This window comes from Wyeomyia smithii, chromosome 3, assembly GCF_029784165.1.
Source record: "Wyeomyia smithii strain HCP4-BCI-WySm-NY-G18 chromosome 3, ASM2978416v1, whole genome shotgun sequence".
In the NCBI taxonomy this organism is placed as follows: Eukaryota; Metazoa; Arthropoda; class Insecta; order Diptera; family Culicidae; genus Wyeomyia; species Wyeomyia smithii.
This window is the reverse complement of record NC_073696.1, coordinates 221,254,279-221,278,367: the sequence shown is the minus strand read 5'-3', so window position 1 is coordinate 221,278,367 and position 24,089 is coordinate 221,254,279. Positions and strand designations below refer to the sequence as shown.

At 37.1% G+C, this 24,089-nt stretch overlaps 1 protein-coding gene across 2 annotated transcripts in view; it reads left to right on the top strand.

The window, feature by feature from the left end:
• The window catches only part of LOC129730415 (mucin-2), a 104,216-nt gene that overhangs the window by 43,828 nt on the left and 36,299 nt on the right, over nucleotides 1-24,089 (top strand). The window contains exon 2 of one of the 2 annotated variants that reach the window (XM_055689731.1): nucleotides 3,095-3,236. The exons of the other annotated variant lie outside the window; for it this stretch is intronic. Coding sequence (XP_055545706.1) covers nucleotides 3,186-3,236 — 51 coding nt within the window. The 5' untranslated portion in view covers nucleotides 3,095-3,185. The remainder of the gene's footprint in view (nucleotides 1-3,094; nucleotides 3,237-24,089) is intronic. 2 annotated transcript variants of the gene reach the window in all.

Below are 24,089 nucleotides of genomic sequence, written 5' to 3'. Positions count from 1 at the left end.
ATCAATATCCGTACACTTTTGAATCGGAATCCGCACACACGCGATATAGACTAGATCAAAGTTCATACAACAATAAATCAAAATCCGTATAGATATATAAGTACAAAAATGAACATCTTTTATTTATAATTTATCTTGAAATTTACGAATAAATATATTTTGAGGATCAATTGGTTTCTAAAGTTTCACACGGTTTTCTAATTTTTTATATCAGCTAAAATAGTGCAATTTTCGTAGCGTTTCGTAGTAACCGGAACCTCTCGAAGCATCCCGGTACGACTTTCCCTTGCGCACCTCAGTCACAGCTCCTTCGAAAATGTTTGCCGTATATTTATACTTGTTTTCTTCCATTATATGCTGAAAACAAGAAGAAAGTTCAACAATATATGCATGATACACACGCTGTACGGGTTTCGATTCAAGCAATTAACGAGAATCAAAATCCGTACGCCACAGTTTTTGTTGAATAAATACAATTTACACTATTTATCAGATAATATAAGGCTCGAAAATGACAAAGACTTACCTTTTCCATCAATTTTAAAAAGATTCACAGAGTTAAACACTTATATCCCACTTAAAAATCGATTTTATCTGAAGAACGTTTCCTTAGTAAATTCTCTAACGATACAACGAAATGACAACTGAAACCGATACACGATTGATTTTTCATTTTTAATATTTTTATTTCATGGCCTACTGGTGCATAGTTTATTTTAACAGAAGGCCAACAGTTCAACGGATATGTACATGTAACTATCATATGAATTTTCATTTTTATAAAGCTTAAAACTGAAGAAAAACATCAAGGTGTACGGATTTCGATACTGAACGGGTTGCGATCCAGCACGGTAGCGTACATGGGCGAAACGTCAACTAAGACCTTTTGAGCAGTTTTTTTACTTTTCATTTAAAAATCGAAAGAAAACGATAAACATTTTTTAAAAATCACGTTTTGCTCAGAAAACGCGGCTTTTTTAAATGATGTATAAAAACTGGTATAGCTTTAGGACCCAATTGCTCGCCGGGTTCGTCGCTTCTATTTTGGCTGATGGGAAAACTCATTTACATCTCTGAAAATGTTATCTTTACAGAGGCCTACAGTGTTCACGGAAATGATCAGAAAGCTATAATTTTCCAGTTTTCTGCAGTTTGAGCTCTAGGAAAAAACCAATGAATATCAATGCTATCAGCGTGTTATAGTTTTCGGATCAAAAAGAAAGGAGTAGGAGTTGTGAATTGTTAACGTGAACACAACTTTCGTAGCTTCCGTAACATTATGTAGGCGGCTAAGATAAATCAATTGGTGGATCGTTTCGGTATTTGCATGATGACTTAACAAGGAGATGTCCGAATATTTGAGTCTGTTTCAATTGAGTCATAGGTCCAAAACCCTCGAGTGCGGTTTGTTTCAGCGGGCTTACATCATCAAACAGAAATGATCGCGATATGATTTCCATGGAAAAATAATAAACTCGATACTCAAACTCACTAAAACGCACCCTGCTGTAATCCCTGCCCTTTTACTAAGCGTCCTAGTGTTTTCTCTTGGAAATGCAGAGATGTTCGGTTGCCAATAAAGCGAGTATTACGTCAACATATTCCTATACACACTTTTTCACTTCAAATGCGGTCGCACTGGTAAAAAGGTTAAGGTCACCAGTTTTTACACATCGAGGATAAATGTTAGTCCTGAACATAATTTGTTGGGTTTCTATGTTAGTACAACTGATCTGGCAATTACGGACTAGCAACCGCGGGCGGTCAGTCATGCTCATACTCATTACTCTTAACCCTTTCCCGCTCATGGTGACTCTAAAGCACCAAGAATTATAATCATCATATCTTGATATAAAATAGTTTGTTGTGCTTACGATTGTTCCATAAACTTTTATATGCTGCCTCAGAGTATCACTGGGCATTTTCTTCAAAATACTACAGTTGACAGTAATTTTAGTTAGTCTACAAAGTGTTCAGCTTGAATTTTCTCGTGAAGCTATAATTTTCAATGATAAACCTTGTGAGCGGGAGAGGGTTAAAGTGGAACTTTCCAAATTTTCCAGCCTGGTTCCTAGATGCCACTGATTTGTAATATGATGATTGATGGTTATAGTTGTAATAGTATGATATATTATTTCCTTGAAACAGAACTTTTTCGAAAGTTCTTGTCGACTAGGTTTTTATAAAACGATGAAGTTGCGACTGTATTTAGGAATGGTTTTTTGTAGCCAGTAAATTAATTCAAACAATTTCAAGCTTTGAAATCGGCCCGATAATTAATAAAATGTGAGTTTAGAGTAGGAATGTTACGGATTTCCGCATACGCATTCGCATCTGCAGATGTCTAATACTCACATCCCTAATATCCCTGTCTGTTTCAAAAACCCAATAAGATGGTTTGTAGCGAGTATATCCAACTCAATGATGCACGCTCCACAAACTCAAATCAAGCTTTCCGATAATCGATTGTGCAAGAAAAAACATCAACAGGATTTACAACTGTAGCCTTGTTCTTTTAACTCTGCTCGTAAGCTCGAAAGATCTCGCTGATCGACCTATGACTTTAAGCTGCATTGCAAGTTCAACCGTGTCAGAGAATTCTTTTAATGTCATATGTCGGATTGACTTTGTTCGTCCCAGGCGAGAACAGCACTACTACTAACGAATAGCAATTTGCTAAACACAAAATACCAATGCTAAAGAAAATTGGACATCAACACCGCCGGTAGCGTTCGGTATTAAATAAATTGTTTTGTTGCTATTTTCGCCGGCTGTTGACTTGGACTAATGTCCATCATTCGTCCAAACTGACACCTGGTTCCGCCACTCATGGCGTGCCGGCTGTGGTCTCTCCGTCTCAAGTATCATGAAGCACAGTCAAGCTCCACTGGGTCATAACAATTTGGTTGGTGTTCATTATAACCCCGATTTCGTTCGGATTAGTTTTCTTTCTTTCTATCTCAGAATCGATTATCGATTCCCAGATGTCCGCACTGAACAAGGTTGCCACTGTTGGCGAACCCGTCCGGCGCTCTGTACAAGAGCAGTGAAAGAAACTAATCTATTAACATTTATATTTCACTTTCCTCCGCAGCGCTCCATCAACATCGCCATAGTATCGCTTAGGTCGAAGTTGTGGCTGCCCGAGCCCCCGCATCCCCCCGGAAAGGGGAACAACGCTTAGAATGTGGAGGTCGTTTAGTATAAGTTCCCTAGGCGTAATATTGCTCGTTCAGGTAAGTGAATTTTGCTCAGTTGCAGGAATCAGTAGGTACACAGGCATCCAGCAGTAGCGTTGCTCTTGTGATTTCGAAGCTTATATAGCTCTAAATGGGATTAACCGTGCTGTGTTCGTATTCCGTTTCGGTTGAGACGTGCGAACGTTGGATGGGTTCGGATGGAATTAGCCTAAGGTCGAAAATCAATTAAAAGGATAACATCGATGACTCGTGTGGTTTGCTGATGCAGGCGGGGAAGTAGCGTTTCGCACCTGTGCAATTTGGAGGTCGATTTTCCCATATAATTATTATTACCATAATGGGTATATTAAAACTTGTACTTATTAACACTGCTTTCATTCGTAATAGTAAAACTTGTGGGCGGGGAGGGGAGGGGGGTGCTTACGAGTCGGTAAGCTAGGCATTGTTGACTTCATAGTGTTTCAATGGTTGGCTTCCCAAGTAACTATCAAAATGCTTCAAAGACTTAGGGTTGTTTTAATTTCGTTTTATGTTAACTTACATTAAAGTCTTCGATTATATTTTGGTTTTATTTTGGTTTTATTCTCTCTTTTGGTTTTTTGGTTTTATTCTCAAGAACCATAAAATATGATCCGCAAGTACTCTTCACAGCCATTCTATGCCAACCGTCGTATGCATGAAGTTGTATGATAGTCCCTCTGACGACCAAACAAAACTGAAAACCTGCAGACTATACTTGTGGCAAAAATAAAACTTGATGATCGTAACTTAGGCAGATGAATACCGTGATAGCACATCTGTTCAACTGAAGAACCAAAAATGAGAAAAAATCTCTTTATTTTAAGTATCGACATCTAGCGGTGGAGAGAACGCATTTTACACTCGAAATTTTATTACGCTTATATTCCATTCATTCAACAAAAGGACTGTATAAGCTCTCGCCGCTTTTTCGCCGAGAGAATCATTTGTTCTCCCTGGTACTGGTATAGCGAGGGTGCCTTTTCATGATAATCGTACAGTACCACCCGCATACGTGCAACGGTTTTATGTAGATATATTTTTAATGAATTTCATTGTTGCCCAAGTTGAAAACTGAACTTGACTAACGACAATCATTTTTTTACATTGTACCTAATGTCATAAGCAGTGCTGTGTATAGCGCGTCTGATATGCATTACTTGCAATGTTTGGTAAAAAAAAAACGGTACGAGACAAAAATATTGTCGTTGGTCGAGAAATTTAGTTTCCAAGTCCAACGAAAATATTCAAGTAAATCAACTAACAGGTTAAAATTGTTTCAACAGTCGCGAGGTGTACGATCCAAGAAAATTTGTTAAACAATGTTTGAATGGTTGAAAGGTTTTTAGTTCAATTTGTTCTATTGACGTTGATTGTGAATTGTTACTGAATTTCAGCTTTAAAAATCTCTTGAATGCGGTCCTGTCTTAACTTGATTTTGATAGATTCAACTATTCAAGATCACCTTTTTGCCTGATCATTGAAGCAAAAAAAAAAAAAATAATTTTTTGGTGCATGTTCAAACTATTGGAGCGAACTGTTCGAACGATGCACTGTAAAATCAATGTAGGATGGAACAGCAAAAAATGAATGCGAAAGCTTGGGCACCGATTTGCTGCAGAGTTTTGTTCGAAGTTGCATATCTGTTCTGTGATGATAGGCTTGTTTGGTTTAATATATGCTATGTTTTGATCAAATTGGGACAATCGGTCATGATAGAGGATTTGGGATGCGTTCGAGAGTTTATCCGAAAACAACATGTCGCCTTGAATAAAAATGCAATATTATGAATTGCAATCCTAAATCGGCATTTCATTTTACTGTATCACCGATATCACAGAGTAGTTTTGAAATTCGAATGATAGATGAAGTCATACATTTAACAAAATATGACAAATCATGGCATTTTTTCAATCATCCCCTTAGCTCAGAGGAATTAAATTTGGATTAAATATTTATTTTCTGTAGGATTACGGTGGCGCGTAGTGATTACGATAAAATTCGTGGCCGGTTTCACCATGAATATTTCACGGCATGTGGTTTTACATGCACGAAGACGATTTAAATGACTATAATAATCAACAATATAGAAAGAAAACCCATATAATTCTGTTTTCACGGCACTGCCGGAATATAACATTGTCATTGAGAAATGGAGCCAAGATAAAATTTATTGCTTCACGCTTAATTTCAAAAATATATCCCAGTTAAAATTTCGAGGCCATTCTATGGCAAGCAAATCGGCTTGTTGAAAACATCTGGTTCTAAGATGGAGCGCATATGAAGTTTTGATGACGGCAATAAACCTGGGCCAACTAGCCATGATACATGTATATAGCTGTTGTTAATAGGTTGTGATAGCCGCGTGGTCGGCATTGAAGGTTTTATGTTTTGGTTGTATCCAGCTCCAAAAACTTCAGACATAACCTATTTTGTTACTTGGGTTAGTTACGAAAGTTTTACCTATATGCTGTTTACTATGTTTTTATTATTGTTTGCGCTCAATTAAATTTTGATTGTTAAGAGTCTAACTATTAGAGTTCTGTTAAACTTTAAAAACATTTAGACTGCAATCGGCATGTAATACCATAGCTTAATATAAAATAATTCTGTTTTAATTTTTTTTTAATTGTCCTAAATAGCATTATGATTTTTTGTCTCGAACAGCTCTTTAATTTTCTGGCTTTGAAAGGCATTACAAATCAACATGTCTCTTCGATAATTGAAACATTTTTAGATACTGGTTTGCCACCGACTATATCCAAAAAGCCCCGGTCTCCCCTGTACGAACTAGTTATTAAATCATTCATAAAAAGTGAGAATATTAGTAGTAGCAAACGATTTTACGAGCTGTTCTCCTAATAAACCTTTAAGCGTGTTTACTGATTCATTCTAGCTTGTTTTTTGATGATCATGCTTTTCGTTTCGACAAATTCCTTCATTCAAGCTCTGCATAATCTTTGAGATTCATTTGCAATCAGTTTTGACCAATTTACGAGTTGCGTTGTCATCTTGTTCCGTCGTGCCGCCTTAATACCTAACACCATGCTTGTTTTTGAATTCAAATCTTCAGAATGAAATCACACTCGTCCTCTAAGAGCTTCGTCTGAATGTTTTTTAACAGATATTTTATCGATATTTAAATGATGTTCTTGAACATGCCTTAACTCAAAAATTACTTTTCGTGCGAGTGTTGAAAAAAGCAGATCTTTAATGAGTGAAAAAAGCTGGAATTAGTCATGACTCAGTATTACTAGCAAGGATAGATATCCAAATTGCTTTAAAGTTTTGGAGCATGAGCATGAGCATGAGCATGATTGACCGCCCGCGGTTGCTACTCCGTTATTGCCAGATCAGCTGTAATTACACAGAGAACCAATGGATGATGCTTGGGATTAACATTCATCCTCAATGTGTTAAAACTGGTGACCCTAATCTTTATTAGGCAATACCAGCACCGGCCGCATCCGAATGCAGGTCAAAGAAGGAGGGTGTATAGGAATATGTTGACGTGATACTCGCTTTATTGGAAGCTGAGAACACCTCTGCACTTCCACGAGTAATCACTGGGATGTTGGAGAAAAGAGTAAGGTTTGCAGCAGGTTTCGTTTTGGTAAACGATGCGCTGAGTCCAAGTACCGGGTTCATTATAACAAATATCGCGCGTACGAGTTCATTATAACTTCTACGGAAATCATAACGCGATCCGAACTCATTCCGGTTGATGATTTAACACCGCAAAAATAAAGCGTACGCGAGGATACCGGACCTATGACTCAATCAAGACAGATTCAATCTGTTTATGAGGTCATCATGCAACTACCCAAACGTATATCTCATTGATTTATTTCAGCTGACTACAAAATGTTATGAAAGCTACGAGTGTTGAGTCTACGTTAACGCCTCGCCACTCCTATCACTTCTTCGTGAAGTGAGGGTCACTTTAAACCGAAAATTATAACACGGTTATAACCAAACAGTAGAAAATACGACCTCATGAAAGGTATCGACGCGAAGTCTCTAGATATTCGGTGAACCGGACATCTGGCTTTGTGCTTAACAGGTCGACTAACGACGTTTCTTGTAAATTGTGCGTCTGATCTTAAAAAGCGATTTCCTGATTTGAGACCGATTTAAAGCAGAAATAAACAATAGAGTGTTATTAGGGCCACGCACAGGTGTGTGTGGTATATCCTAGTGAAACGCAAAATGTTATACTACACTATGTGGACGATTTGAACTAACATATTATAGAGTTGGGTCACTACATTTCGAAAACATTTATATGAGCAGAACTCTCCCGGGCCGGAGACGCGTTTACACCGAAGCATTATGCACGACCGCTCAATCCACGCCTACCGACGGAGACGCTCGGGAGCACGATATTTCACGCCGATTCTCTATTAGCTGTTGATGCGAGTGTTGCCTATCAAATAGAAAAATCGGCAAAGTTTCATGCATCCAAAGCCCCAATAGTTTAAAAAATGCAAATATGCAAATTGACCAAAATATATATCTTAAGTTTGTTGACAAAATGCCAAACTAGTCATAATTGGGACATAGTATACAAAAACCTCTGCTCAAAAGCTAGAAAAATCGAAAAAATTGAATCATAACGCAGGTAGCAGTTTTGACCAAATACAGCAGGAAGTCCCTTCGTGGCTATGAGAGGCAGGTGGTGCAGAATATGGCCGCTTTATGTCAAAACACAGATTGCACTACTATACCTGTAACATCAACAAATCACTTGCTTAATAAACGACGCATAACGAAAAAAAATTCGCGTTTATCAGATGCGCTGGTGGGGACATGTATATAGGCGGCATCGATCTCATCCACTGCGTTGTGCAGCTCGGTTACAGGCTAGTCGCCTACGATCATGTAGGCCAAGTTTTACTTGGTGGGATAGCATCCATCAGACTATTGAACGATATGGAGACCTATCTTACGAGCGATGGAAAGAGTTAGCATCAAACAAGGATTTTTTTTGAAAAAGCTGGATACTATTTACGATATTAACGAGTCGGATATCAGCGACCAGGGTAATTTCAACTTTTTAAAGATAAATAAGCCAAGCTTTTACTTTTCCTTTTTCAGAAAATTTCTCTAATGAGATTTGACTGTTACGACTGGCCGGATATCCTTGTGCGTTATGAGGGATAAATTGAATAAAATTCGGTTGAAGGGCTTTCAACATAAAAGAAGACTATAGCACCAAACTTATGTTTATGTTTAACTTGTTTCAACAATCGCTCAATAGCAAATGTCTTCAATAGCAAGTGTCTGTAGTTTGAAATAAGGTCCCCTGTTCCAATCTGAAAGCTAGTCGTATCTGGTAAGCTTATTCGGCAGATTAAATTATGTCCGAATATCCAGCCATGAAAACACAACGATAAGAAAAGAAAGAAAGGCAAGATCGTTTCGTAATCAGCTAATAATATCCAATCTTGTGCGTCCGCTCAGCTCAGCATCCGCGAGCGAGCGATTCGGCGGTTACATGAATAGGTACGTTCTAATTTGCTTCGTGTGAGAAATCTTCAAATAGGCTTTGCAATCCGTAGTCTGGTTTGACATTAGTGCTGTAAACTAAGGTCGTTTTTTACGCGGGGGATGCCTTCCAAATTTGTATGGGCCCGCGTAAAAAACGACTTTTTTGAGTTGCAAATATAACAAAGAATCCGTCCTAAAACGTTAAAACCTCGTTTGAATATGATAGTGGCCAATCTAGAGACCAAAATTCAATATTTCAAAATTTGAGTATTTACACCAAAAATTGTGATTTTTTTTTGAAAACTGGGTTTTAATCACTCGTGGCCTAAAACGGAAAACGTGATTGAAATGAGGTCGATATCTTGTGCCGTTTTTGAGTAATGGAGGAAAGCAACCCGCGTAAAAAAACCGCGTAAAAAGCAACCTTACTGTACTCTGTCTTCTTCTTTTGGCAACGAGACGAAGCGATCCGTCTGCTGGTTCAGATTGACCTTAAAATGAGTCTACATCCTCCAAGAAATCGAGGTGCTCTCCTCTGATGACAATGTAGTACATAAAACCTGCTGAGGCTTCCATAAGCAAAACCATAATTTTCTCTTGTTGACTGTCGTTTTGTTTTGGGCCCCACATAACAAGGCAGTCCAGAGACTCACCCAGAGCTGGTCTGCAAATAGTGGAGTACACTGCCGATCTGCTACTATACATTGCATTTGCAATTTATTTGATTTTTATTCCAAATTAACAATGTGTCAAAAAAAGTCAATGAATAGAATGAATGCTCACGGCTGCCTGTCGAAGATACACAAACAACGATTAATTGAATTTCTTAAGATATGAACTCGACACAGTTATCAATTTTAAGCAAAGCTACTCTTTAAGTCGATGTCGGACTCACTGTTAAATTTCACCATGGGTATTGTTCAATCTTCACATTATAGTCACAAAAAATATGAGAAACTTTAAAACGGGATCCAAAAATTAATTATCGCATTGGTTTTTCGCACATTTTTGTTTTGTTTACCGCTATAATGCATACCTCTGACGTTCGTAGGAGTAGAAAACACACAGAGCAGCAAACAGCCAGGGATGCCACATATACATATTTATCCTTAAAATACAGATTTTTGGACAACATTTCACATACAGATTAAAGATTTTCGCAAGAATATAATTGATTGCTGTACATTTTTCACAAAAACTGCAGATCTTATACAAACTTCTATGATCAAATATGTAAATCATTTTTAAAGTATAAAATATATATTTAAATGTGACATCCCAGTGAACCACATATGCTACCAAAACAAAGTAAAACCAGGGTCAGTGATGTATGTGTGAGTTCTTCGATAGTATAGACCTTCTTACGTACGAATGTGTTAGTGCCATTAGTTGTGGAAAATATTTACAAATAGCTGTTTTGTTTGCAATGCTATGTTTTTGGCAGCTTGACAAATATTCAGTTGAACACTCATTATGTGTTTTAAACTTGTTTCCAAATAAATGTTTTCATTCGTGATCAGAAATTGGAAAAAGTTGGTGAACATAAGCGACCAAAATTGGTAAAAAGTGATAAAAGTCGAAGCAACGAGATGCGATGATTTACAGTTTGGAGGAAACAAAAACAACTTTACACGGGTGTACACGTTTACTAGTGTGCGTAGGTGAAAAGTCACTTATCTCTATAAAGAATAAACCAGTGTACTAAAGATTTGGTCTAAATCAAGTGTTGCCAGAAAGTTAAACGGAACGATGAAAGATAGGTATCTAGAGAATTAGCAAAAAACTTTTTTGTTTATGAGTTATGACAATGTTCCACTGTACTCACCTGGATTCCATGTGGTTATTAATTACTTACAATCTCAAATATTCGTTACCTTGTACTTGACACAGTCAGATTTATCTCTCAGACAGCGGCAGTATCTCCAATGTATACCAGTAATGTACTGGAGCATTGCTCGTTGCATGCAGCAGTAAGACATACCCTACTAATTTGCAATCATGCCCCGCAGCACCAACACAAATGCTGCTTAGCGGAGCCCCTTGTTTTGCACTCACTAACACAAGATGTATCTGGATACATCAAAGCACCGACACTACAGCAGCAGCAAAAATTTCGCCTGACGCTCACACGACCATCCGTATACAAAATGGATTCCACTGGAAATGAAGATGATACTTCAAAAATCACAAATTGAAGCACCTTGGTCACCCGAAGCTCAGAACCACCGATACCATGATGAAAATCACGTCCACCAGAGACAGACCTGCTACATTCCGGTATTTGAGGGGCAGTACAACACTACAAAATTAAGCGAAAATCACGCACGACAAAAAAGGTATTCAGTAATACTAGACAGTGGTGCCAGTCCCCCTATCCAAATTGCTTTAAAGTTTTAGACACTATTAACAGGAATCGTAACTCAACAAAAACACTGCTTGACCTTTTCTTTAGTTTAAAAATAAAAACTAAAGAAATTTTTCTTCGCGTGGTATGTACAACCGGATTGAGCTGCGATCTCTGCTATTTCCGAATGCGCATAGGGGTAAACAGGGTAAGACCGCCCTGCGGGGTAAGACCGCCCACCGTAGTTTTACTACCAAGTTATAAAATAATTGAAAAATTTCTTTAACGTGTCTATTACAGTATAATTACATAACATTTTGCACGTTTTTCTGTTTTGATAGTGCACGAACGGTCGCAGAAATAATCAAAAACAACCTTTCAGCTGGCAACCAGTCAATGCGCTATTGTTTTGCGGCACCGGGACTTAAGGTTTTTCAGTCTAAAAATCTATTGTTTTGTTCGTGAATATACGTTTAATCGCTTGCCTGAATCTATCTTCTCTCGGAAATATCGAAGGCCGTGAGTAATCTTGTAATTTTGACTACTTTTTCGGTCAAATATAAAAATGTTACACTGGGGGTAAAGTCGCCCACTATACAAGGGGTAAAACCGCCACGAATCCAACTGCTTGTTGTTTTACTTCAAGACCCAAATGCCTCGACACTACAAAGGGAATATTTACAGGATCAGTAAAGCAACTTCAAGCCACATAAGACATCGATGTTAATCGACCATTTTCGATTTGGTTTAAGCTTTTCTAGTAATATATTTTAATAAGACTTATTTTTGAAAAAAGTAAACCTGTGTGAAAATGGTGTTAATGAACCAAAATAATTTTAAAGCCAGGACGGTGTGTTTGATAGGTATGACGTCTCGGGCAGAATTGAAAATAGTAGTTTTTTACTTTCGAAAAAAGTACACACTCTAAAAAAATTTAAAGAAAAAATGTAGAAATAGAATCAAAAATATATTTTTTTTCAAATTGTTTTTGAAAAAAACATGTTTTTGCCTGTAAAATCTACAAAAGGTAAGCTAAAATTTTATGGTTGTTGGATCATGGAATAATAGAAAAATTAATAGCTCAATTTTTGTGAAGAATTTTTATTTTCGACGGTTTATTTGGTGTATAGAGTCGTTGGTAATTTTGTTCTTCAAAAAAAAAAAAAAAAACATAGAAATTGAAAATATAAATAAAAGAAATAATAATTATTAGTATTTTTCGATACATAATAAGTCTTCAAAAGAATCATACAGATAGGTTTAATGAGCTTTAATTTTTAGCTTGAAGATAGGTATATTATGAATTCAATATCTTGAAAAACCCCAAATCTGAAAAATCTATTTATTTTGAAAACCGAAAAAAGTTACCTAAACATTGATTTGAACTTGAACAATCAGAAAACAAAATAAGTTAAAACTTAGAAAATTTTTTTTTTCAGATTTTTCACAGTGTATATTTTATTTAAAAAGAAAAAAAAATACCATCTACAACTTTGTCAGAGACACTATACCGATAGAATCAACCGTTTCGGCCCTAAAAATATTGTTTATCCTCAAAAAATGGTGGGCGATCTTACCCCGCTGGTGGGCGGGCTTACTCCGCATGAAAAAGATCTGCACATTTTCAATGAATTTTTAAAATTTAAAAAAAAACTGGAAAATAAACAAAAATATATCAGTTCTTATTTTTTAAATGCGGGTACTGAATAGAAGAACCTCTTAGCGAAGAAAAAATGAAATTGCAGCCGCAACTTTTTTTTCGATAAACAGAATTGCTTAAGGGGGCGCACAGTGGTCCAATAATGCAAAAAGTGGAACTTAATTCCATATCGCCTTTTAACTTCATCCTAGCTTAATAGTGTCTTCGGAGCAATTGTTTGTATGAATGACCCGCATAATTGCAAATTGTAAAAAAATATTAAAAGTTTACTATACTAAAAATAAAAAAATAATTTTTTTGTGTTAAGAGATAGAAGAATAGTTTATTCAGCAAAGTTGTAGAAAATTCAAAAATATGAAACTTTGTTGAACAATTAAAAATCCTATCTTTTTTCGGTACAAAGTTATAAAGTACATTACATGGAACTTATTTAAAAGTTAGTTTTTTGTACTTAACTTTAGTTAGTTGCATTTTACACGAAAGTGTAGTTCAGAGGAATTGTTAGGGCACACAAAACAAACATTTTTGCCGAAGATTTTATATCTCCAGGAGCTTTCCTTACAAAGTTATATCATATTTTAGCTTATTTTCGATAACTTCAAGAATGTATAGGTTAAAAAGGGGCAAGTGGAATCATGTTGTCAATAGTTTTTCTTGAATTAAAGCTGAAGTACTATAAATTTTTTTAGGTTCCATTTGTCCCAATCCACCCATTTCAGAGTACAACGAACATATGTCACAGTAGGTTTTCATATATCGAAAATACTAACTTTTTTGTGTTAAGAGATAGAGGAATGGTTTTTTCGGCAAAGTTTTAGAACGTGCAAAAATATGAAACTTTGCTGAACAAACAAAATTTCTATCTTCATTGGGAACAGAGCTACAGAGTATTTCATGTGAAAGTTACTTAAAAGTTAGTTTTTTGTACTTAACTTTTGTTAGTTACATTTGAATTTTCTACAACTTTGCTGAATAAACTATTCTTCTATCTCTTAACACAAAAAAGTTAATTTTTTTATTTTTAGTATAGTAAACTTTTAATATTTTTTTACAATTTGCAATTATGCGAGTCATTCATACAAACAATTGCTCCGAAGACACTATCAAGCTAGGATGAAGTTAAAAGGCGCTATGGAATTAAGTTCCACTTTTTGCCTTATTGGACCACTGTGGGGCGGTCTTACCCCGCTAACCCCTACTTACGAACGAGAGATGTGTGGTCTGAAATTAATAAGCCTAGAAGTATGATGAGGAGCTGAGCTATTATTTGCCTATTACGCCTGCTGGGTAAATGACGCAATTTGGCCGATTAGTTTTGTGCTGATCGAAGTAATTGTTTTAAAATTACCCGCGAAGGTTGTTAAATTGAGAGTTCTGCTCACCACTTTCAAAAACTTTTGCTAGAAGTGAATTGTGCTAATTTGTGATGTGTGATGAATTAGGGGAGTTAACAATTAGATGAGGCGGTAGGAAAAAACTTAAGTTCTCACCTGATCTGAGAGTTGCTTCACGAAAACAATTAAGACAATTATAAAAGACAAATAATTAAAGAGTAAAAGAACTTTGCACGAAGCGACAGCTCTAATAATTCGAGTTCGTTGCGTCCTAATTTCCGGATGATGATATGTAAAATCTCTGAAAACCTTCATTCTTTATTTTTTTCATCTATGTTCATTTGACACGGCACAAATACAGTTTAATGTTTAACGGCGCCAATTATATCTGATGACTTAAAATCTTTAAGCAAATTTTAAACCTTCATTCTTGAAAACAGGAAGTTGATCTTAAAGCAGTATGCTAATAGAAGAACAAACCTCGTAGTCCAATTCATTGAGAGATTGAGATCCGACGTTGCTAGCCTACCCTGCGTTTTCCATTAGTGATGGTGTCAAGGTTACTAACACCGCAGGCATTTTAGCTAACGTTGAATTTTTAGTCAACGAAATCGTCCCTATTACCACATCTGCGATGGAAATATGTTGTCACTATTCAACATACCTACAGCTTTTCAGCTGGAATCAAACTTATACGCTTCTTGGCTAGACGTAAGATGATCATTTCGAAAGGAAAACAAATAAAATGGAATGGCGAGCCGAGTCGCAGCAGGTCACACTTAACTCAAATAAATTGCCCCGCAGTTGTAAAGCGGTTGCTGCTATAGACCGGGTGCTTCTCTGAAAAAAAAAGCAATATTTTCCGCGCATCAGAACGTGAATTTGCATAGCAATCGTCGCAAACCCCGCAGAATAAAATCAGGGGCCGAGCCAGTTCGAAACCGAGGTGAGTCTTCGGCTAACCCAACAGACTCGCCGTATGACAGTTGATATCATGAAATGGTTACGGAGCATCTTCCTAGGAAGACGAACTGGTTTTTAATTCAGCTCGTGCTGAATTATTTCAAGGTTAAGTAATCCGGAATGGATGGTCGAAACTATGGATTGATTTTGATTTGAAACTTCGTATCAAAGTTTGTCTGATGTAAGCAATTCTGAGTTTTGTAAACTTTCAATGCTTGTGGCAATATAAAACTTGAGAAACAATCATGGCTGTTATTCAAATATTATTTTACAATGTTAATTCAAATTTTGCACAACGAAGATGTTTCAATCAGCGATGCATTTTATTATTAACATGGAATTTAATTTTACATGATTGATATATCGTGACATTAGCAATAAAATTATATCAGCCGAATGTGGTTAAAATTTACCTAGGTAATATGCTTGAAATCTTATGGAGGATTTTGAGCACAGTTTGTAACTTTGTTTCTTCACGAACTAATTTCATTTTTGTCATTATTGACTTACATTTTAAGTTTAGTAAAGCGGGTAATGTATGTAGTTTCGCGGGAATGCGAAAATGAACGGGAATAGAAGGTGTGACTAGACTTCCCTTGTCCAGACGTCCCGAAATTTTTTCTTAGTCTAGTCACACCTTCTATTTCCGTTCATTTTCGCATTCCCGCGAAACTTCATACATTTCTCGCTTTACTAAACTTAAAAACTTTGTTTCACTGAATTAGTCCGAGAACTATGCCTGTGAAATACTTATATCTATGACATACTGACAGTCATTTAAGAGCAGAATATTATAAAACTTTCAAAGCTTATAACGATTTTATTGTGATTGTGAGTAGCTTTTTACAGTATCGTATGTCCGAAAAGTCCCCTTTTGATAATAGTGTCGTGTAATTTCTTTAGTATTGACCTCCATAATCTTAAGATTGTTTTATCGATAAAGGGATATGCCTGTTCCAAGCAATGAGTCATAAATATATTTTGGAGCTCAATTTCTTTCTAGTGATGCGTGCAATTGCAATAAAAAGTTAAAAGTTCAGTTTTCGAAACAACTCTCAATTTATAGACTTTGAAGTAGCGTCCGATTTAGTCGAACGCAATAAGTTATGTTTCCCAATCAAACAAATTAAGGTGAAATGGGACGGAATCCAAGCATCATTGCATCATTGTTAACACCACTACATCTTTATAATCATATGTGGTTGTATTGGTGCAACACGATAAAACAGTACATGGTTGCCACATTATTTTATTTAACTTAATGTTAGAAATTCAACGAATTTATATATAAACATATTTTATATATTTATATCAATGGAAACATTTTTTTGTATTACATGCTCTTCAAGAAGCCTTGAGCGCCTTTTAATAGAAAGTACAAAATAGATATTTTTCCAAATTAATTGTTTATTAAATATTTCACCGAAAAATTTTTTTGTGCATTTTTTAGCAATCTAGAATTTTGTTATGATTATTCTGTTAATAGAACCATAAACACAACTTGTGGGCCAGTTTTCATAAAAATATGATATCGTCGATACCACTTTTGATAATAAAATTCCATTATTTGATCCACTGTGTTGTTCTTCAGTTATGTTCAAGGATTTAGGCTCTCAACATTAGCCACAAAAAATAGAAATCTTGAACAAAATGTCCCTCCTTTGCCAAAACAGCTGTAATGCCGTTAGATACAGAATCGACAGATTGTTTGCGAATATGTGGTTAAAGTCACTCTGTACAGTGATTCTTCTAGTAAATGTTAACCATTCAATGTACCGCCGTAGCTACAGAACCGAAAAGATTGCTTGCGAATATGTAGCTAATTCACTATGTAAAGCAATTATTCAATTTAAGAAAATACACACCCACCTCGTACAAGTGCTTACTCTAACTAACTTCATTCAACTAACTTTATTATATTTAAACCCCGATTCGACACCGACTCCACGACAACTGCACCGGTGTCAACTGCTTACTTAGCTAATTTGTTCTCTCATCTACTGACTACTGCTGCTACCACCAAAAGTCAACGGCCGGCTTCGATCAGCTGTGCCGCAACGTTCTGTGGTGCTGCACAGCTTTTGAAAACTCACATTCAAAACAATTGCAAGGATTAAAAGGTAAACAAATGAAAAGGTATTTATCTCACCTTTACATTCGGCAGACTGATCAGAATATACCACATCGTTCGGGATATGTACAGGAACGTTAATAGATGATGAGGTTTCACAGTCGTCGGAACTTGTAAGTTTTTGTTTTTCGATTTATCTAACTGGTTGCTCCACGGATTTTCATATGTCCATGCCAAGGGATCAACAAGATTTCTCTATAGATAAGATGTTTCTCTATAGAAGTTTTCTAAAAATCTCTCAAGTTTTCGCAAAAAGTGAGTCAAAAATCAAAATGAAGTTGAAATAAAGTTAAAAATTGAGTTTATAACGGACCACTCGGCAAGGTCTACTGTAGGCAAGAGGTTTATTTACTCTAAACTCCAATTTATAACTATAAAATAAACAGATTTTCATCAGGATGTTTCGTTAAGGAAAGTGGTCCAACCAAGGTAGGGGGAATATGTCATAAAATATAAAAAAGTCAGTGGCGTAGCGTGACCGGGTGACACCGGGGGCGAAAAATTTGGGTGTCACTCCCATCAGGTTTCAGCGAAATCATCTAGTTATCGAAAATTATAAGAGTTAGCACGCTCGTTTTGTAATAAATCTACCCACCCCAGACCGCCCACACCGCCCCCCTCCGACGCTACGCCAGTGCATTAGCCAATTCGTCAGATGGCGTTAGAATACAATCGACGATGGACTAACAACGACAACAACTACGACACTACGAGACGGAGTAGCTTTCCAGATGGATGCAGCGATTACACAGTTCCGGGGAACAGAATTCGCTTTTCGACACATAAAACCAAAACTGCAGTATTCACGAATGTAGTGAGATTCTTCATTCTATTCTTTTGCCAGAATATTCGAAAGCCGCAGAGAATCTTAAGAAGCTGCAGTGCATAGTGTATTGCACAGCTGTAGTCGTCGTGAGAACCCTGGGACTGCGGACCTATTCCCAAGGTAACGGTAACGGCGACGACTGGAATCCAGAATTGCAGCTTTGTGGGTGAAAATCGGTTGACACTGTACACGAGGGGAAACCGATCGAGGCTGAACCAAAATTTACAAGAATGAGGCCGGCTCATTAAGTAGCATAAATCGTTAGGCCTGCAGAGCTCTGAAATCTCAGTAAACTCTCAGTGAAATCACGGAGATCCCCGACATCCATGTGCATCGGTTGAGTGCTCTTGCAAAGCGGATACGATTGTGATGATTGTGATGAAATTGAACGCAAGGCTGCTGTAGTAGTAACGGTGAACGGTATACCAGTAACGGTATACCATGAATTAGGACACATCCGTACCAGATTTTGTGCACAACTTCTAGTATAAAAAACTGTCAGCAGCCCATGGACGACTAGCGGAATGCTTAACCATCGCTGAACCGGCACTTTGGAACCTAGCCGAATGTAGTGGACTGGTCATTCAATAAGAAAGTGCACGGTACCTTCTATTGGTCTATTAGACATAAATAAGCTTCAATTCAATTGAATTGAATTCATCAACGCCTCGATGACCTTCTCTCGTCAAAAATAAGTTAGGGTAGAGCTAGCTTGGATGGACCACTTCCTTCGGTGGACCACTCTGACGAAAAACTGTTTTTTCACTCGAGATCGGATAAAATTACCTTGTATGGACCTTGTCCTTTAGAAGATCACCGGTCGGAATAGCTCAATTTAACCGAAAACTCGAGGGATTTCCACAAAACTTCCATTGAGAAACATCTTATCCAGTTATTTTGCATAAGAAACTATATCAAAAGAATAAACAGTTGAAGGAAGTGGTCCATCCAAGGTATTTCCACCTTATATCCGAATCAACATGTGTTTCTCGTAATTTTGATACAGATTAGAGGAAATTAATCTATAGTATAGTGGACCTTTCTTCTATCGTGGGCTATTGGTCGGATTAACTCAATTTAATTTCAGCTAATCTCATCAGATTCACGAAAAACATTTGTAAATCCCAATTTATTCAAAAGACTAACCTGTTTTTCGTCAGGGTGATACACTGAAAGAATCGGTCCATTCAAAGCAGTTCTACTCTACGTTAAGAGAAATTTGATTCAATCTGACGCGTGGTCTTTATAGAAATGGGGTCCTCTATATGTTGATTTACCCTAGCTGGATGAGATGTTTCCCGACGAAAGTTTTTTGGAAATCTCTGGAGTTTTCGAATAAATTGGAATAATCTGACCGGTGGTCCACTAAAGAATGTGGCACATCCAAGGTAATTGTACCATACTCTCAGAATAAGAATTGAGAAAGGTTCATGGCGACGGCGATAATATTGGCTGGAGGAGACGAGACTCGAAACAGTGAACGTAAAAGGAAGGGTGAAAAGGAAAACGAAAGGGTGAAGAGGACCACTTTTCTATAGTGGACCACTCGTCAGATTAACTCAACTTCTTTCAATTTACGCGACAAATGTTTCTCGAGATTTTGATGCAAATTGGCAGGATAAGATGTTTCCCAATGACAGTTTTTTTAAAAATCCCTCGGGTCTTCCCATTGATTAGGTAATCTGGCGGGTGGTCCACTATATAAAATGGGTCCACTTTATTTTCTCTACACACAAGAACACATAATAATAAGCAATACCAAAATAAGGGTAGAAGTACCTTGGATGGACCATTTCTTCATTGGATCACCCTGACAAAAAACTGATTATTCTCTTGATATAAATTGAAATTTGCAAATGTTTTCCGCGATTCTGATGCAGATTAGAGTAAATTAACCTATTGTGGACCCCTTTGCTATAGTGGACCACCCACTAGATTAAATTAATTTATGCGAAAACCCGAGGGATTTTTAGGAAACTTCGGAAAATATCTTCTCTAACCAATCTACATCAAACGCATTTAGAGTTATCGCTCCTATATTCATCTCAGTACCAATATTCATCTCATCACGCCTTTTTTATAAATTTATAGTCAAATTTTACCATAATTTCAACGTGAAACTTTTAACCACTTGACAAAATCGAGAAGCAAATAGAAAAAAAATTGAAAGTAAAAATAAAGTAAAAATTTGACGGTAAATTGGTCAAATGAGAGAAATAAGATGAATATAGGTGCACCTAGCTGTTGAGATGAATAATGGAGCGATTACCCTATAAGTTCCGATTTATGTTTAGATAATTTAAATAATTTGATTGGTGGTCCACTATACTGCCTATAATCGCATACCAGTCCCATCTGGAAAATCATCAAGTTGAGAAAACAACGCTTGAAGATATTTTTCTTGTTTTGGATATTTCTCCTGTTTGGGGTGGGTTACTCTAATTTCTTTGTCATGATGTAATGAAATAGACCTCAATCATAACTTCTTCATTGAAGAATGGCCCTTGTCGTGAAAATTTCTATGAAAAATAAGGAAGACACTAATATGCCATTATTTACGCCTTCGAGTAGCAAAATAATCGCATTCCAGTCTCACTTTCAACCACTCGGTGTAGGAGTAGGCATATTTTTCACAAGTATTTTGAATATGGGCAGACGTTTATGGCCGCAGACAGCTTCTAAATATTCTGATGGAGAATGGCGGAGACATCCACCTATTACTTACCCCGACTTTAAGGTCGTCGTTGAAAAAGCAAAATATAAGGTTGAAGTCTTGGATATGCTACTGAATAATATCCTTTCTTATGTCTTCAGTGTTTCGCAACACTTGCTGAATAAAATTATTCCGCATTAGCCCGTGCATTTAGCATTTTGGACAAGTGGTATTGGAAAAGGGAAGTTTCCAATTTCATTTCAACAGTGACTTGACGGAAAACGACGGCGATGAAAAGAGGTACAAGCTGTTTTAAGCTAAGCAACTAAAAACTTCTTAGTTCTCACAATTTCAACTTGAATAATTATTTGAAGTGAGCAGATCATCCACAGAAAATCAACGCTTTGCAGAATGCAGCATTACTCAAGGCTATTATCCCTCCGATTGTCGAAACCAATAACCTTTCGGGAACGAACTTTCAGAAAAAGTTGCAGTTTCAGTGTTTACCTAATTTTTTTTATGTTGAATTTATTTGAAATAACCTTGCAATTATTAATCATTTGATGATTTTTCAACAATAAAAAGCTTGAAAACAGCACCAAGTATTTATTATATGGATTGAAGAAAAAATATGGCCATACTCAGGAAAAACATTTGGTGGGACTGATATGCAATTATTTTTAAGATGGGACCATTTGACCTCACATTTTTTTCTGACTTTTTTCAAATAAAACATACTTTTTTGTTTCCTTAATCGATAGTAGAGCAAGAAATAGATGGAATCTGATATTTAACTCAAAAACGATGAAAATCCACATGGGACTGGTATGCGATTATAGGCAGTATAGGTCAATAAAGCAAAGGGGTCCGTTATAGGTTTATTTATCCTAGCTGGATAAAAAAAATGAGAAATTATACCTTTTCTATCATTCTTGTAAATTTGGGTTCCCCTAGCACGTCAAAAGGCCGTAGGGTAATTGCTCGCTGGGTTCGTCGCATCTACGTATGCTTACGGGAAACTTAATTAAAATCTCTGAAGACTTACGCTCTTCTAAAATTCACAGGAATGGGTAAAGAGCCTTCATCTTTATTTTTTTTCCAGTTTGGTCTCCATGACAATTTTTTTCATTTTTGTCAATCAGTTGTTAATACATATTTGCCCTAGAGGTCATACTCGAAAAAATAATAAAAAAAGGACTTTTTAACAATTTCTGTGAATTGTGATGCCCTCAGCCAGATCGGAAGTGCGTAAAGTCTTCAGAGACTTGAATAAAATTTTCCCGTAAGCAAACTCAGAAACGACGAACCCTGTGAGAAATTACTCCGTGGTCTTTGGACGCACTTCTATCATTGCCAAGAGCACATTTGTGAAAAATGTAGGAACAAACTTTCATTTATTTTTTTTTTTTTCAATTTGAGCTCTAGCACAAAATTTGTGTTGACAGGTGTTATCTTACAAAGCGTGCGTGTTGAGTTCATTAGACCATTCTGCTAATCTTTCAATTTAAAACAAAGGCATACTTTTGCTGTCCGTTTTATGTTGTCAACAGTATCATCACACGAGACTATCTCATGTGACGATGGAAAACAAAACATGCTATCCCACTTTGTTTGTGAAATCTTTTTCGAAATTGCGTGATAGCGAGGAATTTCAAAGTATCAATGGATCATCACTACAATAAAACACGAACGAATGAATAAATGACCTTGTCTAAAAGAATTTCTTTAGCAAATCTGAGCCTAGTGGATAAGCTTCAATGAAGGATTTTTTTTTCTGTTTCAGATTTGTCGTTTTCCACATGAGAGATGTTAATTAAAAGCTTTCGTCGTAAAGACAATCTTCATGACATGGAGTTTTTCTCTCGTTATTTGAAGTCCACCATCGAACAAGATTCCTTCTGAACAAAAAAGAGTGGTTTGTCCGGTTCGACACTAGTTTTTCCTATCACTCACAAGCTCAAACCTGCGGACCAATACTAACTAATACCTTTATTATGACCCTACCAGCATAATCACGAAAACCGATTCCACACGCGGTGACACGGTCATCATCATCATAACAATAATGAAAGGTCGAATGACATTGTGTAGTATGTTAGAGTGTAATATAAGCTGACCAGCTGGTGTTGTTGTTATTTTTTGGACAATCAATGCAAACCGGTCGGTGCAACAAACAATAACAATATGTGTAGAGATTGAACCCGTGGTTCAAATGTCAGCGGTCTATTAATCAAACCGATTGATCCTTAGCTCATGTCAGATGAATGTCAGTTCTTTGGCGGCTGATCGCGAGGTTACCGCGGACCGATTGGTAAAAGCGTGTGAAGCCCCGAAACGGATAAGCGTAAAACCGTTGATTTGGGGCCGGTTTTTGCCGTGATGCGTTCGCGGTTCGAATTGTATGATGACGACGGTGATCGATGAGATGCGCTAGGATCGCGGAGTAGCGTCAGGGCTGGTGGCTAACAGCTGCCAGCAGGTGGTTCCATCGATTGTGGCGACATATTGTTGGAGGCTTAGTACGCATTAGTAGAAAAAAAGTGAAAATTCACTGCATGACGAGCGGAGGAAAATGAGGCGTAAACCATTATATTATAGACCCGATCGACCATCGCATCAGATTTGCGCTACAATTGACCAACTGACTGAGTTAGCTACCATCTGAGCGATAAGTGGTGAAGTTGGGAAGAGAGGACGAATGGAATAGAGTGAGAGAGTATGGACCCTTGGAGTCGTGGTTGCGGTTGTCGCACGGGTCAGGCTTCTCTGGCCTTCGTACGTGCCTAGTGCGGGCAAGATGAGCGATGATGAACAGGCTGGCAGGCAGTTAAATAATCATAATAATTACCGCTTCTTCGGCGGTGGCACCCCGCAAACAAGTTGATTGGCCTCTTGGGCTGCTTCTGTTAGAAGCATGTTCGTAGCCAACAGCCGGAGTGCTTTCGATTGTGCACCTTTGAATAAATGTCGCTGGAAACCGTGGGCTCAACGTGTCCAATATCCGACCCCCCTTTTAAACCCCAGGTGGCACGAACGATTTTCATGGGCGTTTCGTCCGATGCAGGAACGATTACGGGTTTGGATAGGGCCAATAACTATCTGTGTTTGTTTATCTTCGGCAACATGTAGTGAACCGAGCCGTTCAGATCTGGTAAACTGAGAGGTCATTCATTTTTGGCGAAGGTCAAAATTTTACGAAATTCTTCCAAAATTTGCGTGTTATATTATAAAGCAAAACACCTCTCTCAATAAAAAGAACCCACGATTGCAAATACCTCCTCTACGCGGTACTGTGGAACCTAGAAACGTCACTGTCACTATCCGGGATATTCTGCGAAAAATAGACCCACAACCTATCGTTTTGTTTAGTTTTCGTTTATTTCGTTCCCAATAAGGAAGTGTCACGGGACTTAGGAACTAATGGTCCGATAGACATAATCACGCTTCAATTCAATGTAATTGAATTCTTC